The 19,391-nt window shown below is 43.1% G+C and overlaps 1 protein-coding gene across 2 annotated transcripts in view; it reads left to right on the forward strand.

Annotated features, from left to right (window-relative positions):
• The first annotated feature begins 1,709 nt into the window (after positions 1-1,709).
• GLDC (glycine decarboxylase) overlaps positions 1,710-19,391 on the forward strand; it is an 88,121-nt gene continuing 70,439 nt past the window's right edge. The window contains exons 1-2 of one of the 2 annotated variants that reach the window (XM_070794572.1): positions 1,710-2,198; positions 2,741-2,819. In XM_070794572.1, coding sequence (XP_070650673.1) covers positions 1,944-2,198; positions 2,741-2,819 — 334 coding nt within the window. In that variant the 5' untranslated portion in view covers positions 1,710-1,943. The remainder of the gene's footprint in view (positions 2,199-2,740; positions 2,820-19,391) is intronic. The other variant, XM_019965969.2, reaches the window with a different exon arrangement.

Consider the following 19,391-nt stretch of genomic DNA (forward strand, 5'->3'; position numbering starts at 1 on the left):
ATACCTGGCTTAAAGTATCAGGAATAGGTGGATATAGAATCACTGGAAGGACTGGAAAAGCAAGAGACAGGGTAGATAGAACACCATTATCTTCTGGTCAACCACTGAAGCTCTAGTCCAGGACAGCGAGAAACTTCTGCTGCTTCGTAGGTTGGAAAATCACAGAATGTTCCCATTGGCTTCCCTGGTGGCTCAGATGGTAAAGCGTCTGTCTACAATGCGGGAGACCTGGGTTCCATCCCTGGGTCCAGAAGATCTGCTGGAAATGGCAATCCACTCCAGTACTATTACCTGGAAAATCCCATGGATGGAGGAGCCTGGTAGGCTACAGTCCATGGGGTCGCAAAGAGTCACTTTACTTTCACTTTTCCATTGGTTAACACAGCTGCCTTGCTGCACAAATGTGGATGGCTGGTAAGAAATCACTTCATGTCTGCTGCCATCCATACATCTCTCTGCTGCTGTCAGAAAAACAAGAAAATGGTTTCTACTTTTATTCTATTTTCCAATTCTCACACAAGTGTATCTTGTTGACAGAAGACTAACATCTAGAAGCCTGGAGCCAATCTGGGAATTATAGTTCTCTCGCTTCCAGCCCCTATGATCCATAGAGAATAGTCAGGAGTGGGGAATAAATGCACACTGCTTCTGTCTTATCCCATAGCAACTAGCACCAAGGATATCTCCCAACTTTTATGAAGGCTGTAATTTCAATTCCAAACTAGTGAAAAACTTCAGAGATATTCAGCCAGGCCTTCCTAGTTCATCACTCACCCCCTACCCTGCCTGCCACACACACATTTTGCCTACAGTTTTCTGATTTCTAGTTTCCTGCCTCTCTGCCTACTCTCTGCGCCTGTGAGTTACAGAACCCAGGGTGTGCAGAATAAGACTGAAAGAGGAAGCTTAGAGGAGAAAGAGGACAGGTTCTGTTTTTCCCTAATCTTAGTACACCTAATGTTCTGTCCTTCACTCTTCCCCCTATTAGAGTTGGAATTCTGAAAGCTCATTCTGGTAAAAATCTCAAGAGATAGCTAGAGAGATTAGATTTCCAAAATATCCAGGTATAAATAATTTTTCAACTAAGGTGACAGTGCAAAATGTATACCTTTGTATTTTTTGCATTTTTTATATCACACAGAAACACACAGCGTCCCCCGCCCCGCCGCGGTGGGAGGGAGCAGGGCGGGAAAGGGGGAAAGAGAAGAGTTCAAGGCTAGTGTTATGGTTGTAGTTTCAATGTACGATCTCTTTTTAAATACTATCCAGCTCTGTTAGATGCGGAGACCGAAGCTCAGAGGTTGGATAACTTGTTCATGATCCTACAACTATATAAGAACTCTCATCTGCGCATATTGGTTTCCACGAGGTATGACAGGGAGATACCCTAAAATTAACAGACTAACCAACTCTATGAGTTTGGCCTCCCTGTCGGAATCACCTTCCATTTCAGCTGAATCCCCCAGGCACTTCGCCTGTGGCCTCTGGCACCGAGCGCAGGGAGCTCTCGGTCCCTGCACCCACTAGAGATGGAGCAGGGGTAATTGAGGATGGAAGGCTCTGCGAGAAGAGCAGCAGGGGCCCGCGGAGGGCCTGAGGAGCGGGTAGGGAAAGGGGGCGGGGCAGGGCAGACCCTGCCCCGCCCTTCCGTTCACTCCCATTGGCCGTGCGTTCACTGGGCCTATCCCACTGCCCACCCCCAGAACGACGCTTAAAGTGTGCGAAGCAGGTGCTTCGAGAGGAGTAACAAGTTTGCGCGCCTGTCCGGAATCGGCGCGGCACCCATTCATTGCCTCTGAACATCCATCTGTCCCTTCGGTCATCCTTCGGGAAGGGGCTCCAGACACCTGGGAGCAGCCGCCACCCAGGGGACTACGACCAGAAAAAGAGCAGAAAGCCCGGCTGAGCCTCGCGGGCCCAGGCAGGGGACGGTGACGACCATCATGCAGACGTGCGCCAGGGCCTGGGGGCTGCGTCTGGGTTGCGGAGTCGGGGGCGGCCGCCGCCTGGCTGGAGGAGCTGGCCCCCGGTGGGCGCCGAGGGGCCGTGACAGAAGTAGCGGCGGCGGGGATAGCGGCGGGGCCGGGGCCTCGCGCCTCCTCGAGCGCCTCCTCCCCAGACACGACGACTTCGCTCGGAGACATATCGGCCCCGGGGACAAAGACCAGAAGGAGATGCTACAGGCCCTGGGGCTGGCGGTAAGGACCCCAACCCGGCTCTGCCGGGCCTCACCCCCGCCCCGCCTTCTGCCCTCACGGCCTCCTGGCCCCCACCAGGAGCCCCGCTTCGCTTCGCTTGGGACCTGCACCCTGGTCCGGGGCTCTGGTGTGGAAGACAGCGCGCGTGCTCAGTCCGCGTTCCCCAGACTTCTCCCACCAGATTACTTTCTCCTCCACCAGCTCTTCGCGCCTCGAAATCGTGTATTTTACAACCTAGTTAGGCCCTGCTGATGAGCTCTAACTTCGCAAGAGAAGGACCTCCCGATTTATCCAATTATCTCCGATTGCCCACTGAAATCCAAGCCAGAGTGGCCGAATTACTACCCTAATTATTTTACCCCGCTCCGAGTGATTTTTGGTTTGTTAAAGTTGTCCTTTTTAAGAAGAAACTCTTTTTAAAAATTAGACCATTTAAGTGAAGTCCCCACAAGCCTTTGTATATGCAAAATACAGAGGTGACTTTTAGCTCAGAAGCTCTTTCCTCTGCCTTCAGTGTTCACGAGCTTGAATTTTAATTTTAGAGCGTTGATGAACTGATCGAGAAGACCATCCCTGCCAGCATCCGCCTGAAGAGACCCTTGAAAATGGATGACCCTGTCTGTAAGTAACCGGGAGACTCCATTTGCTCTGGCCTGTTTGTTTTCTGTGGTCTCTGAAAGTCCATCTGTGGGTCAGGATTGCTCAGGAGGGAGAATGTTTATTAAGCTAAAACAGCGCTGGGTACCTACCGCACGGGGCGGGAGAGGGTGCAATATATTCGGCTCCCTGGAATAGTTCTCTGTCTCAGCGCTCCTCAAGGAGCCAGCAAACTTCCTGGGGCAGGGGCAGGGGCAGGGATCGGGGTGGGGAAGGCAATGCACCAGCAAGTGCGGAGGATTCCCAACTCGCCAGGCACCTGTCCAGGTATGATTCTCCCATCCTTTGGCTTGGAAGATGTCCCCACTTCTCTGCAGATCGGGGTACTCAGAAGGGAGAAAAGACTGCCTACAGTCTTGAAATAGGAGAGTGACAAAAATGGGAGACCCAGACATCTGGCCTCCTACCCCAAGGTTATTTACATCACAGTAGCTTCCAATTGTTCCATCTCAGATCCAAATTTTATTATTTATACCCACTGAAGGGCACCATTTAAAGTCTGAATGATTTTTAAGAAATCTTAATTTACCCATAGACTCTCTTAGAATTTTATTTTATATTTTAAAATATTTTAATGGTCTCAAGATTATTTGACATCTATGACTGAGCAAGAATTCACACAACACGCACAAAATTCAAGTGGGGAGGCAGAGATGAAATTTTTTTTTTTTTAATAAACAGGAAAGTATTCTCCTGGTTTTGAATCATAATAATGCTATGTCTTCTGAGGTCAAGGGAAGAGAAGACAATTGGTTTGCTTTAGGTCTGGGGACAGAAAAGATATGTGGAAAGTAGGCTTTATTTTGTTTTCAAGTATACAACTTGAGTTATAAAGCAGGTCCAGCCCCCAGCTGACTAATGCTATAATTCAGGCTGTGCTGAGGGCTGCTCCCTTTATTGGTTTCAAATCTGAACCATTTCCCCTGATGGAAGGGACCTTGTTTATAAAAGAAAATATGAACTTTTTGTCCGCTTGAACTGATTGATACCTGGGGATGGCTGGAAGCCTTATCTATTTCAACTTTAGGAAATCGGAATCCTGATTCATTGGATGTGTAGTATAGTTATATGTTTTTAAAGCAAGTCATCAGTGAGTATTTTAACAAATAAATTTCTTCCTGAGTCTTTCAAAGTCACAAAATGTTTAGGTCAGCCCTTTTACTATATACTCTAAAATGTTCTTTGAGAGCATCAGAGTCTAGGAACCATGTCCAAGTTATCTAGCCTCTTGTAGTGTCACTGTTTGTTTCCAGCTGAATAATTTGAACCTTGGGAGATTCCATTTCTCCCCCTTCCTTTGGAAGCAGACTTCTGATAAGTAATTTATAATTTATGTGTAAACTTTAAACCCAGCTTCTGTGAAGTTTGGGGCTGCTTCCATCTGGTTAGACTGAAGTGACTCAGAAAATATTGCACTGGCAGGAGTCTCCCTTGCCCTGAAGTAGATTGGCTCTCCAACAAAGCTTGCTTCTTGGAAGTGAGCTGGGAGTGGGGATAGGGAGGATGGGGGTTCAGAATGCACCAGAAAGGCATCAGTGTTTTACTCTGCAATGGTTACTGAATGTGTTCCACGTGGGGAGGGCAAATTGGTGCAGGTAACCTCTAGTAGAAGCGTTTTCATTTACTCGTGGAGCATCGTGATCCAAACCTGGTTTCACACAAAAGCTGAGTGCCTGTGTTCTACCATAATCAGAGGAATCCTAGACCAAATATATGTTCACTGAGTAGAGAGAAAACTAAGAGCTAGTACATGTCTTAAATTCCTCATTGCTGAGTAAAAGAGGATTGTGAGAGCTGTAAGCAGTATGGAGATACTTGGGTTCTTATTCATAACTTTATGATCTCAAACCATTACGTGGTACTTAGCATGTACTGAGCTCTTTTTAAAATGTTTTTCATATATTAATTTAATCCTTATTACAACCCTATGAGGTAACTATCATTATCAACTCTGACTTAAAATGAACATACCAGTCCTTCCCTAGTGGTCCAATGGTTAAGACTCTGCACTTCCAATGCAGGGATCTCTGGTCAGGGAACTAGGATCCCACATGTGTGTGGCGTGGCCCAAAATAAATACAAAAACCATGGCATACAGAGAGTAAGAATCATGCCCAAGGTCACCACTGGTAAGCAGTGGAGGCAGAATTCAACCCATACAGTGCAGGCCCTGTTCACACTCCAGTCCTCTTCATTGTCCCCTAAAGTAGAAAATCCTTGTCCTGACTCTTCCTCAGTATCCAGTTTACAGGTGTGCACAAGCCCAACACACTGGAAACACTCCACCAGCTACCCTAGTGGAAATGCCACAGTAGGCTGAGAGTCCAGGTCTGAGAACACTCAGGCCCACTGCCAGGGCGAGGGAAGGGGTAACAGAGGTGCAGGGTCAGAGCTGGGTGTTGAAGGATGAGTAGTAATGCTCTGTTGGATGAGGCCAGGGGAGACTGCTGTAGCCAGAGGGAACAGATTGTACAGGACAGAGTGGGCTGACAGAGTCAGGGAAGCATGGATGGTTCGGCTGTCATGCAAGAGGCTCCCCTCCGCCCTTGGACATGTAAGGAAGTGCCTTGAAAGAATGCCTTGATCTCAGTCTTGATCTTCACAGTAAGCCATACTTTAGAGAAACAAACAAAGCTACTTGTTCATCCCATTCAAGTGAACCCCACCCTCCACTGGCATACACAAAGGAAAAAAACTAGGATTTATGTCAATGGAAACATTCGTTTCTCCGGATGGTGCCATTATGAATGATTTTAGATTTCTTTTTATTCCTGTTTTTTCTAGATTTTCTACAGTAGCTATGTATTTATTTTGCAATTAATACAAAACTTAAAATACTTTATGAATCACACCACTCACTTTCAGCTATGATATGTTTCTCTGTGTAGTATTTTCAGTGAAGTCATATCAAGTGAACCAGACTGAAGTAGCCCATAACTTCACAGAAGCAGCAGGGTTTCAAGTTTACAGAAAATTGCACATTGCTTATTATGAGCATGCTTATTAGGAAGAGAGAGGAGACACTAAACCCTTAGATGTTCAAGTTATTCGACCCGAACTGGGCAGCTGAGTTGTCAGAATGAGACTTTTGATGGACTTGTGACAACCTAATGTTCCAAGCAATATTGTTTAGAGTGATTTTGCAGTGAGCAAAGGGTGCAGTGTTGTGCAATGCAGCTGCAGGTGGCAACTCTGTCACCCAGGTGACCCACTCTTCTGAACTGACCCCAAGGCCACTGGCAGGGCATCTGTTCTCCTGGCTGTGGACATCAGTTATCTTTCAGCTGGATTAAGTCTGTTGTCAGGTACGGCCTGCAGTCTGTGACAAATCTCTCCTTTGGCCATTTCTGGCTTCTTGAGACCCCAGCATATACAAATTATTATTTCATCTTTAGGATAATTCCAATGAATTCTTATACAACTGTGGAAATAAACAAAGACCAGCCAAATGAGAAAAGCAAAGGCTGTTTATTCTGAACTTGCTATAGAAGTCAGCCTTTTGTTTTACAGAGGAGTAGGAAGGCCTTCAGGGGCACCCTGGTGGCCTGAACAAGATGTAGGTAGGCCAACAAAAGCAAGTCTTCCATCTAAAGCAGGATTTTCCCTGTGATTGCTTAAGTCTGTTTGTTCAGCTTTGTCTGGTTGGTTCTAGATTGGAAGCAGGCACCAAGATTAGTGTAGTTGTCAGTTATTAGTCAAGTCCTGGCTCTTTTGGGCTGATTGCTAGAGAAGTTATTGTTTATTTTCTGCCATTGTCGCTGGAGATAGCAAAAGACAGCTTTCTGCAAGTCTAGTCTGTAGCAAGCTGGCTCAAGGGTGGTTTATTGTGGATTAGGGGGTTGGTTTCCTGAGCAGGTTGCTGCAAGTGGTAGGTGAAAATGTTATAGTTATATATGGTCTGGCCATTGTCTGTTTGTATGTTTAGACTCTCATAGTAGTCTGTTGTCCTTATATTTTTGTCATTAATTCTTATGGGGCAGACCCCTACTGATCTGACTGAAAGCTTGTACAGTCAACCTACTGCCTAATTTGTAAGTGTTTATGACCATTTACTATTGGCAAGGCATTGCAAGGATAAATGTATGAATAAACATAATCACTATCTTCAGTGGGCTTACGTCTTACTGTGACTAGAGTTCAAAAGTTAAAATGTCCAAGATGTCATAAGAACTATGAATAAAATGCTGTAAATGTACAGAAATGATGTGAAATTAAATAGAAAAACTGGGATTTCTGAAAGCAGTGTAAAAAGTTGAAATATATCTTTTATAGATATCTCCTATATCTACAGAAACAATGATAATATCTTTATATTGACTATGTATTTTGTGTGTGTGTGTAAATATGTAATTATAAGAAGGAGAAAACTCAAAAAGGCAGTACCTTCAGTGAGAAAAATAAGATGGCAAAATTCAATGTGCTAGGCATGATTACAGAATATTTGAGTATTATTATAGTCTCATCTTTGATGGCATCTTAACAGAATAATTACACTGATGATTTGGGGGATTCTGGGATGTTTTTCAACACCACAAAGCAGTATTTCAATTCTCAGGGGACATCCTACAATTTAAATCACTTCTGACACTATCTACCTGCATACAGCATCAGACTTCACATATTAACCCCCCATGACTGCCCCCACTTCAGATGTCAATCACAAGTCAGGACTGTCACCTGTGCTTCTGACCCGTTGTGCTCAGTCCCTCAGTTATGTCCACCTCTTTGCAACCCCATCAACTGTAGCTCACCAGGCTCCTCTGTTCATGGAATTTTCCAGGCAAGAATATTGGAGCAGGTCACCATTTCCTCCTCCAGGGGATCTTCCCAACCCAGGGATTGAATGAGTCTCTTGCGTCTCCTGCATTGACAGGCAGATTCTTTACCACTGCAGCACTGACTAATGAGCTATGAGTTGGATCCCTTCCTCTGGTTCAATTAATTTGCTAGAGTGGCTCACGCAATACACAGAAATGTTTCCTTATGTTTACCAGTTTATTAAAAGGATGTTATAAGGGATACAGGTAACACCTAAATGAAGAGATACATAGGATAGACAAGAGGAGCAGGGGGTGGCTGAGATGGTTAGATAGCATCACCAGTTCAATGAACATGAATTTGAGCAAACTCCAGGACAGAGGGAAGGACAGGGAAGCCTAGCATGCTGCAGTCCGTGGGGTTGGACATAACTTAGAGACTAAACTGCAACAACATAGGGTGGGGTCTGAAAGGGTCCCAAGCACAGGAGCTTTAGTCCCCATGGGTCTGGGGTGCATCCCTTTCCCAACACAGGAATGTAGTAGCCATTCTAGAAGCTCATCAAATCTGTTGTTTTTATAGAGCTTACTCTTCAGCCCTCTGCCCTTCCTACTTCTAGAGGTCAATGGGTGGCCCGAAGAGTTCCACCTTTCTAATCACTTGGCCTTTCTGCTGACCAGTCCCATCCTGAGGCTACTTAGGGACCCCACCCTCATCTATGACACCACCCTTATAGCAGAAAGTGAAGAACTAAAGAGCCTCTTCATGAAAGTAAAAGAGGAGAGTAAAAAGTTGGCTTAAAGCTCAACATTCACAAAACTAAGATCATGGCATCCAGTGCCATCACTTCATGGCAAATAGATGGGGAAACAATGGAAACAGTGAGAGACTTTACTTTTGGGGCTCCAAAATCACTGCAGATGGTGACTGCAGCCATGAAATTAAAAGATGTTTGTTCCTTGGAAGAAAAGCTGTGACCAACCTAGATAGCGTATTAAAAAGCAGAGATATTTCTTTGCCAACCAAGGTCCATCTAGTCAAAGCTTTGGTTTTTCCAGTAGTCATGTATGGATGTGAGAATTGGACTCTAAAGAAAGCTGAGCGCCGAAGAATTGATGTTTTTGAACTGTGGTGTTAGAGAAGACTCTTGAGAGTCCCTTGGACTGCAAGGAGATCCAACCAGTCCATCCTAAAGGAAATCAGTCCTGGATGTTCATTGGAAAGACTGATAGTGAAGCTGAAACTCCAATACTTTGGCCACCTGATGTGAAGAACTGACTCATTTGAAAAGACTCTGATGCTGGGAAAGATTGAAGGTGGGAGGAGAAGGGGACGACAGACGATGAGATGGTTGGATGGCATCACCAACTCGATGGACATGAGTTTTAACAAGCTCTGGGTGTTGGTGATGGACTGGGAAGCCTGGCGTGCTGCGGTCCATGTGGTCGCAAAAAGTCATACACAACTGAGAGACTGAACTGAACTGAACCTCATCTATTAGCAGATACTCAGGTATGCTCAGAAGGGCTTGTTATGAATAACACAAGATACTCCTGTCACTCAGGAAATACCAAACACAAAGACTAGTGATACTTTTTATTATATCAGATAATGTCAGACAAATATGTATGTGGTGGTGTGTCCAATAGAAGTGAAAAAGTGAAAATATTTAAAAGATGAATTCTACAATAAATTATAATCAGTGTTTTTCCCTTCCTTTTGAAATTAGAACACCAAGTGAGAAATCTCACTCTTTGTAAAGTATCATTTTAAGCATTAACATGTTTTGGACTATCAACCTAAATAAAGAGGTAAATTGAATAAAGAACCTAAATAAAGAGGTCAGAAAGCTCAAATTACCAGAAATTTGAGTTTATTTGGAAGTAGCAGAGGAATTACAGTTTGGGAGACACATGCTATAGAAGCTGCAAAGTTAGTTGAAGGTCTAGGGCAGGTTGTGTTTATGGGCAGGGAGCACAAAGAGAGGGCCATCCAGCTGGAACCCAGACAGTAAGTTTGTTGGCTTGATTATGGAGAGATTTTTGGTGGATGTTCATTGGTCTGAAGATAAGTCCCAGCCTTCTAGAAATCGGGTATTTACAGGAAATCAGTCTCTCAGTTCTCAAGTTCCATTCTTCCGAGGGAGCAGGTATGAGATTCTCCATTTTCGTATCCTTAGATTCCATTTTGGATTGGAATCCTTTCACAGGACTTTCTTATTTTTTGACATACAAAGATACAAACATGCTGACATAAGGTGATGAGGCACCAAATAGGTCATGTGATTGAGACAAATAACTTAAAATATAAAACAGCTTTTCCCACTTGATCTTGGTAAAGGATCATGGAATTTATCCAGCATCATCAAAGATTTTATATAAATGAAATTCTTTAACAATATTTTAAAGTATTGTCTCTTCTTTGGAAAAGTTGCTCTATTTCTTATCTCTTGCTTTATAAGAAATTACTACAAAACACTGGCTTAAAACAACAACAAACATTTATTATCCTCAGAGATTCTGAGGTTGGGAATCCAGAAGCAACTAAACCAGGGGGTTTTGGCTCTGAGTTACTCATGAGGTTGTGGTCCCACACTGGTGGATGCTCAACCAGAGCTATAGGAGCCAGTTCCAAGATGGCTCATTCACATGGCTGGCAAGTTGGTGCTGGCTGTCAGTGGGAGGCCCTGGTGCCTCCTCACACAGTTCAGTCCACATTCTGCTTGAGTGAGTGTCTTCACAGCATGGCAACTGGATTCATGCAGAGCCAGTGATTCAAGAGAGAAGGAAAGCCAGGCAGAAACTATCCTTTTTATAATCTCGTCTTGAAAGTCCTATAGTATCATTTATATCATATTCTGTTCATTAGAGTGAATCATTAGGATTGGTCCAAATTCAAGGGAAGGGGAATTAGTTTCCACCTTTTGAAGGGAGAAGTGTAAACAAGATTATAGACATGATTTTTAAAAATAGACATTCCTTTTCAGAGCAGTTTTAGGTTCACAGCAACATTGAGCAGAAAGTACAGAGAGGTCCTGTATAGCCCTTGCCTCCACATATGAGGAGACTCCATTGTCAACATCTTCCACCAGAATGGTACATTTGTTATAACCAGTGAACCTACAGAGACACATCATCATCACCCAGAGTCTATAGTTCATGTTAGGGTTCCCTCTTGGTGTTGTACATTCTGTGAAATTGAGCAAATGTATACTGACATGTAGCCACCGTTATAGTTAGCATAAAGGGTTTTTCAGTGCCCTAAAAATCTTCTGCAAACATATTTTTTAAACTACCACATTCATCTAAGTTAGCATATACTTAGTATTATAAATGATAATGAATCTTGCCTAACTTTAAAAAAATATTCAGTGCTATAAAAATGAAGTCAATTATACCATGTTTTAAATATGGCATTACTCTTGACTGTTAAAGTACATAGGGCCATTTGCTCATACCCTAAATCTCCCAGCCTAGTCCCCTTTGTTACCATTGGGTTATAAGCTACTGTCCCCAAATCTACATCTATGACCCTCTCCATCTACTTTCATTCCTCATTTATTGAGAAACTTCAATAGAAAATAAGATACTGCTTAGGCACTGAGAATGCAAGAGTCAGGAGGTAAAGGGTGATAAAGATATGATCCCTGACTGTAGGTTCAGATACTGAATAGCTCCTCAGTTCTACAAATAGGGTGAATGCTTGGGTTGAGGTTATGGCATGAACAGAAGGGTGAAAGTGTGGACACGTATGGTGAGTTAACTACGTATAGAATATTTAGCTGCCGAGACGTATAGAAAGCAAGGTATGGTGGGCCCAAAGCTGTGATAAAGGATTTGTTTTCCTGTACATAATGGGGAGACATTGACAGTTATGACAGAAGGAAGTATACATTCAAATTGTGTTTGGCCGAGTGCCTCTGAGATACAGGCAAGGAGACCAACTGGGAGCTTATTGGAGAGGTTAGAGGTGAAATTTAAAATGTGCGTTAGTTCAGGTCTACCAGGAAGCAGTCGCTACAAGGATATTAGATATGCAAAAGTGGGAGCAGGGGAAGACTGGGGAGCTTTTAGATTGTGATGCAGGTCTGACTCAGGTGGAGAAGAGGGATGAAAGGAGAATTGGGTAAGAAGAATCGGAGACTGCAACACAGATCTAAAAAATTTTGGTCAGTCTGCGTGGAGTCTTTGAGCCAAAGTCATCCACCAGAGGAGTCCCATATCTTTACAGAAGTGGGCCTGCATTCGTTCTACTGGGCTTAGTAAGTGGCTGGGAGTAGCCTGGGAAGTATGCTTTGGTACAAACATGGTGGTTGGCCCAGAGGGGCAGCAGGTTGGACTGCAGGTCAGTTTCTAGGCTGAGTGTCTTGGGGTGATGGTGATATTAACAGCATGAACAGGGAGAAGAGGAGGGTCCTGGAGGAAGACGAGACTGTGAGTCTTGTTTGAGCAGAATTGAATTTGAGGTGTTGGTGGAATATGCATTTGAAGAAGCTGAAGCAGTAGTTGAAAATACAAGTCTAGAGCTCAAGAGAGAGACTAGAAATGGAGTTACAGATTTAGTGACTCTTCTGAATGAATTCATGAGAGTGAGCAAGATTTCCTAGTGATGGAGTATTGGGAAGAAAGTAGAAGCCATGACATGGGGAAATAAAGCATGGAAAAGGATGGATTGCAGAGTAGCCTGAGATGAAGTAATCCAAGAGGCCAAAGGATAAATCTTAAGTCAGGCCTTGTGGACTTAGTGTCAAATTCTGAACTTTTCTTAGGGATCAGAGAGAAGAAAGTCTACCTGATGACATTAGGACACTCTGCGGTGGGAGGAGTTTAGGGACTGCCTGTCTAATGATCTGAGTGAGAGACAGAAAGGGTGAGACTGAGTGATAGAAAAGTGAGAAAGTGACCATCTGAGTAGTGAGGAACCTAGATCACCTTGCATGGAAAACCTGCTAAGATTTTTTATAAGTTGTTTCTTTTTTTTTTTTTTACTGTGTTGGGTCTTAGTTGCTGTCATGGGCTTTCTCTAATTGCAGAGGGAGGGGTCTACTCTAGTTGTGGTGCGTGGGCTTCTCATTGTGAGGGCTTCTCATTGTGGAGCACAGGCTCTAGGCACATGGGCTTCAGTAGCTGCAGCATGCAGGCTCAGTATTTGCGGCTTGCTGTCTCTAGGGCACGTGGGCTTCAGTAGTTGCAGCCCGTGGGCTCCTTAGTTGTGGCTCGAGGGTCCTAGAGCATGCAGGCTTCAGTAGTTGTGGCACACTGGCTTGGTTCCTCTGCAGCATGTAGGGTCATCCGATACCAGGGATGAAACCCCTGTCCCCTGCATTAGCAGGTGGCTTCTTATCCATTGCACCACCAAGGAAGTTTCCTGCCGAGATTTGATGCCTTGAATCTATAAAGTTTGCGAGGGTCCTCTCACCCAACATCATTTAGTGACAGGGGAGCAGAAACAGAAATGGGATGTCTGAGTTTAGCTGAGGTGGAGGATTGGTGAAGTCAAGTGGCCAAGGACTTCAAGGCCCGCACAGGCTGGGAGCTGTGAGGCACACTGGGGTGGGAGGTCAGTTACCACCTTATGGGAATGAGAGTGGGGGCCTGACTGCTAACCTGAGTCAACTCAGAGCCCTAAGGGGGCTGGTCAACAGTGAGGTTGTGAGCTGCTTGTCGTAGGGTAGGTGCTCTGGCTTCTATTCCTTATATCCTCTTTTCCCCCCACCAAATGACACTGTGCTTTGCTTTTAGAAATCTTAGATCTGGTTTTGACTACTGAGGTTTGTTTTACTTGTTAAACGTGCAGTATTTTAATAAAAATGCACACTGGGGATTTACTTTGTAAGGATTCTCAATGTCCATATCACCAATATACTAACTGATTAAACAATAAGGAAAGAAAATTTTGGAAAATATGAAATTATTGTACTCACTGCATTATTTCACAGAACTTGCTTCATAGCTGCAAGTTTCTATTTAGAAATGTTTTTCTGAAGCTTGTGCCTTTAGGGATGTGAGAACAATTTGCACATTGATTTGTCTTCGTGGATTCTGTAATGCATGACTTATTGTGAATATTGAGCTAATTATATGTGGGGATTTAGGTGAATTTTCATTCACTTGCATTTTCTGAGCACCTACTATATGCCTAGCAAACCATTATGCCCCTGCCCACAAAGAGGTTATAATTTAGTTGGTGAGATTCTGGGGTGGATTACAAATTTCTCCATATGCCTATACTCTTTGTGTATCTCCTGGGTGAGAAGGTAGAACTGTAGGGACAAAGAGCCATCAGAAACGTGGATTAGACATGCCTTGGCTCCTCTAAGCTGGAAGTACCTGACTGAGGGTTCTAATTTCTGAAGGTCATGAGGGGCTAGGTGAGGTTGGGTGTTAATTGGCTGAGCAAGGAGATGGGAAAGAGCCTGGCAGGATTGGGGGTGGGGCATCAGGCCTGTGTGGTGCTGCCCAGACCACGTCCTGATATGTGGGATGGGCTCCCCCCTGTCAATCTTGCAGAGTTTCCATGTCCTTCTGCAACCCACTCCAGTATTCTTGCCTGGGAAATCCCATTGACAGAGGAGCCTGGCAGGCTACAGTCCATGGAGTCGCAAAAGAGTTGGACACGACTTAGCGACTGAACAATGCAAAATTCTGCATTATACAGAGCTTATGGGTTGGTTTACCTTCCTGGACTGAACAGATTCTAAGATTCAACAGACTGTGGTTGGGCAATTTCTTCACCAGGGAAAGAAACTTGACAGATAAGAGGGAGTAGCGTTTATGGGCTGAGTAAGTGGGGTTAAGCCTGGCTTAACCCCACTTATTTATGGAGGAGGGAGAAAGGTGACCTTAGAGAAAGGCTGCACATGGGGATGGAGTTAGAGGGCAAATTCTGGCTTCCACTTAGGAAATCAGAAAATCCTGATATATGCTATCATCCATGGTTTGTTTATGTTGAATTGAGAGCCCCTGACCCCACCCCATGGTTCCTGAGCAGCTTTGAATCCAGGGATCTACAAGTTGGCAAGAAAAATGCTAAGTCAGTCTCTGTCCTCACATTCTAGCCCCAGCTTTTCCCTGTAGCCTCTGGCAGAAAAAGGCCTTTCTGGGCAAATTCAAATATGAGTTTGTTGGTTTTCAGTCCTGCTGATTTCCTTGGAGTCCTTTTCTGAGCATCTTGCCAAGCACATGAAGGGCAGGGCGTGGGAGGATGGCTCTTGCTGGTTGAGTGGCTGCTCCACTCTGGGTGCTGCTGGGCTACGTGGAAAATGCTCTGAGGACAGCCAGCCACTGCGGGGACTGTAGGTATCTTCACCAATTTATTTCACAAGGAGGATTTTGTTCTGTGCATAACATTTTAATTTACAAATTTTGAATAATAACACAGGCATATTGTCTTGAACTTAAAAGTGTGAAAACATACACAGGAAAAAGCAAGAAACTTTCTCATTTATCAGAGCTATTCTGTTAACATATAATATGCATATACATTAATTTTTTAATATAAATGGTAAAATTATATATACTCTGTAATAACTTAGGCATATTAGTTTTAGATTGTCTAAAAAGCAAAAGAAAGCATTTTCCCATATGATTGTGGCAAAAACAATCATCATATTGAGTGTTTGGGGAATGGGTTAAGAATGGGGAATAATTTGTATGTATTTGCATTTGTGTGTGTGTGTTGGAGTGTAACAGGTATCTTGACCCATATAGCCTACCTGCTCAACATTTTCCCAGTTTTTGTCAAAGTTCACATATGTGGGAAATTAAAACCTAGACCTAGCAATTTAACAGCTAAATCAGCTTATTTTCTATCAGAAAGTATATTTGGAGTAGTGGTTGGTACAAAGTTCTCCTTGATATTTTAGGTGCAAGTGACAAAGGAAAGGCTCTTTTGTGGCATTATGGAAGGAGGAAGCATTCGTTCTGAATTCTGAGAAGCAGGAACAGTGAGAGACCCACCTACAGATTCTTGGGGAGTAGTACCCAGGTCACTGAACTCTGTTCCTGGTACAGTAGGACCAGGGCATTATGCAATGTGCTGAGGTAGAGGAGTAAACAAGGTCAGAAGCAGGCATTTATTCCGCAAGAAAAGAACTTACTGTTCAGATCGCTGAAGGATTGAGGCCTTTCATGGCTGGGACGGCACAGGACTGGCTGCTCTATGAGGCCCTAGGCAGGCATCAGAGTGTCTCTACATAGTTTTGTATCTTTTTATTGGAGTATAGTTGGCTTACAAAGTTGTGTTAGTTTCTGGTGTACAGCAAAATAATTCAGATACATTTATATGTGTATATGTATGAATTATATTGTTTTTCATATTATTTTCCATTATGGTTTATTATAGGCTATTGAATATAGTTCCCTATGTTAAACAGTAAGACCTTGTTGTTTATCCATTGATGTGTTTTTTAATGGACATTCCCTTTCTCATTCTGTCTCATTTCCTCCCTGGTTTGTTTCATTGTCCTTCACATTCAGGAATATGGTTACTGGAATTGGGCCTATTTACAGGAGGAAGCTGTTTTTGTCAAGTTGGAAGGACAAGAGTGAGGAATGTGCGCTGTTGTGGGGTTCACTCTGGGGGGAAGTTGATCTTGCTTCTTCTCCTCTTTGTCCACACAGCTTTCCTTGGGCTGTGCTGTCCAGCATTTGTATGACACAACTGCCTTTTAAAACTGCTTGTCTTACTATATGGGGGGAGAAAGCTGCCACTTTGGAATGAAGCATCCCACGCTATTTTCTCTAGAAAGGAATTCATTTCCAAGGAAGAAAGGAATGTATGTAATCTGTTGTGAAGTACAATGGGGTATGTTGCATGGTTAGGATTGGGGCTTTTATTTAGACCAATCATGACCCCGAACTTGCTCTTAGAGACTGTTTCTGCTGTGTTCCATTTCAGATAGGTTCAGCAGTAGACCTCTGATAGTGGACTTTCCCTTTTTCTCCCCTTTTCTCCATGCCTGTTGAATCTTGGCATCACTTAACATATTAACTCAAACCTTGGGATCCTAAATGCACTCACTGAGTTGGCTCTTGTGCTGATTGGACCAAAGTAAGATTTCATTAGTAGGTATGAGAAATGGTGACCAGCTAACAAACATTAGAAATAATTCAGACACTCACTAAGTTATGTGTTGGGAAGTGTTTTTTATTAAATGTGAATGGTAAAGTCTGAGGTCTAAATTTTTTAGATAAAATTGATTTTTATTGAAATACATTTGATTTACAATGTATACAGTAAAGTGATTCAATTATATATCAATACATATTACTGAATTCTTTTCCATTATAGATTATTAGAAGACACTGAATATAGTTCCCTGTGCTATACAGTAGGTCCCTATTGTTCATCTATTTTATATATAGGAGTGTATATCTATTAATCCCCAATTCCCAATTTATCCCTCCTTTCCCTTTTCCTTTTGGTAACTGAAAGTTTGTTTTCTGTGTCTGTGAGTCTATTTCTCTTCTGTAAATAAGTTCATTTGTATCATTTTTTAAACCACACATATAAGTGGTATCCTATAGTATTTGTCTTTCTCTTTCTGATTTAGTATGCTAATCTCTAGGTGAGGTCTTGATTTTATCATAGTAAGAGGCAGCTTAACTCTTCCTCAAGTCACAGACTGTCTTGGCTTCTATCTGGTCATGATGAGCAACGGATGAGTGAATGGTATAGTTTTCTCAGACCATATAACTTTCAGAAGCATGACCAAGTACTTGCCCTACTCTTGGTGGTTCACCAGTGTCCATTAGCTCGATGTACAAAGACTAATCATTCTATCAACTCACTGTGTTCCCAGTAGAATGTAAAATTGATCATCAAGACCAGGCTATGATGAGGACCAATCAAGAATACAGTTGTCCTCAGTATACAGGAGGGATTGGTTTCTGCCCCCGCCCACCACACCTCCCACCCCTAACGGATACCAAAACTGTTAGATGCTCAAGTCCCTTATATAAAATGGTGCAGTATTTGCATATAGCCTACACACAACCTCCCCATATACTGTAAAGCATCCCTAGATTACTTATAATACCTAATACAATGTAAATAGCAAAGAGAGAGAAGAAAATTTTCTCAGGGATCAATGCAAAGAAATAGAGGCAAATAATAGAATGGGAAAGACTAGAGATTTATTCAAGAAAATCAGAGATACCAAGGGAACATTTCATGCACAGACGGGCACAATAAAGGACAGAAATGGTATGGACCTAACAGAAGCAGAAGATATTAAGAACAGGTGGCAAGAATGCAAAGAAGAACTACACAAAAAAGATCTTCATGACCCAGATAACCAAAATGGTGTGATCACTCACGTAGAGCCAGACATCCTGGAATGTGAAGTCAAGTGGGCCTTAGGAAGCATTACTACAAACAAAGATAGTTAGAGGTGATGGAATTCCAGCTGAGTTGTTTCAAATTCTAAAATATCATGCTGTTAAAGTGCTGCTCTCAATATGCCAGCAAATTTGGAAAACTCCACAGTGGCCACACGACTGGAAAAAGTCAGTTTTCATTCTAATCCCAAAGAAACGCAATGCCAAAGAATGTTCAAATGACCACACAATTGCACTCATTTCACATGCTAGCAAAGTAATGCTCAAAATTCTCCAAGCCAGGCTTCAATAGTATGTGAACCGCGAACTTCCAGATGTTCCAGCTGGATTTAGAAAAGGCAGAGGAACCAAAGATCAAATTGCCAACATCCGTTGGATCATTTAAAAAGCAAGAGAGTTCAAAAAAACATCTATTTCTGCTTTATTGACTATGCCAAAGCCTTTGTGTAGATCACAACAAACTGGAAGATTCTTAGAGATGGAAATCCAGGACCACCTGACCTGCCTCCTGAGAAATCTATATGCAGGTCAAGAAGCAACAGTTAGAACCGGACATGGAACAATGGACTGGTTCAAAATTGGGATGAGTATATCAAGGCTGTGTAGTGTCTCCCTGCTTGTTTAACTTAAATGCAGAGTACATTAAGTGAAATGCTGAGCTAGATGAAGCTCAAGCTGGAATCAAGATTTCTGGGAGAAATATCAATAACCTCTGATACACAGATGATACCACCCTTATGGCAGAAAGTGAAGAAGAACTAAAGAGCCTCTTGATGAAAGTGAAAGAAGAGAGTGAAAAAGCTGGGCTTAAAACTCAACATTCAAAAAACTAAGATCATGGCACTCGGTCCCATCACTTCATGGCAAATAGATGGGGAAACAGTGGCAACAGCGAGAGACTTTATTTTCTTGGGCTCCAAAATCACTGCAGATGGTGACTGCAGCCATGAAATCAAAAGACACTTTCTCCTTGGTAGAAAAGCTATGACAAACCTAGACAGCATATTAAGAAACAGAGACATTACTTTGCTGACAAAGGTCCATCTAGTCAAAGCTATGGTTTTTCCAGTAGTCATGTATGGATGTGAGAGTTGGACTATAAAGAAAGCTGAGCGCCCAAGAATTGATCCTTTTGAACTGTGGTGTTGGAGAAGACTCTTGAGAGTCCCTTAGACTGCAAGGAGATCAAACCAGTCAATCCTGAAGGAAATCAGTCCTGGATATTCATTGGGAGGACTGACGCTAAAGCTGAAGCTCCAATATTTGGGCCACCTAATGCAAAGAACTGATTCACTGGAAAAGCCCCTAATGCTGGAAAAGATTGAAGGCACAAGGTGAAGGGGATGACAGAGGATGAAATGGTTGGATATCATCACCAACTCAATGGACATGGGTTTGAGCAAGCTCTGGGTGTTTGTTTTGGACAGGAAAGACTGGT

Source organism: Bos indicus, chromosome 8, assembly GCF_029378745.1.
Source record: "Bos indicus isolate NIAB-ARS_2022 breed Sahiwal x Tharparkar chromosome 8, NIAB-ARS_B.indTharparkar_mat_pri_1.0, whole genome shotgun sequence".
Classification (NCBI taxonomy): domain Eukaryota; kingdom Metazoa; phylum Chordata; class Mammalia; order Artiodactyla; family Bovidae; genus Bos; species Bos indicus.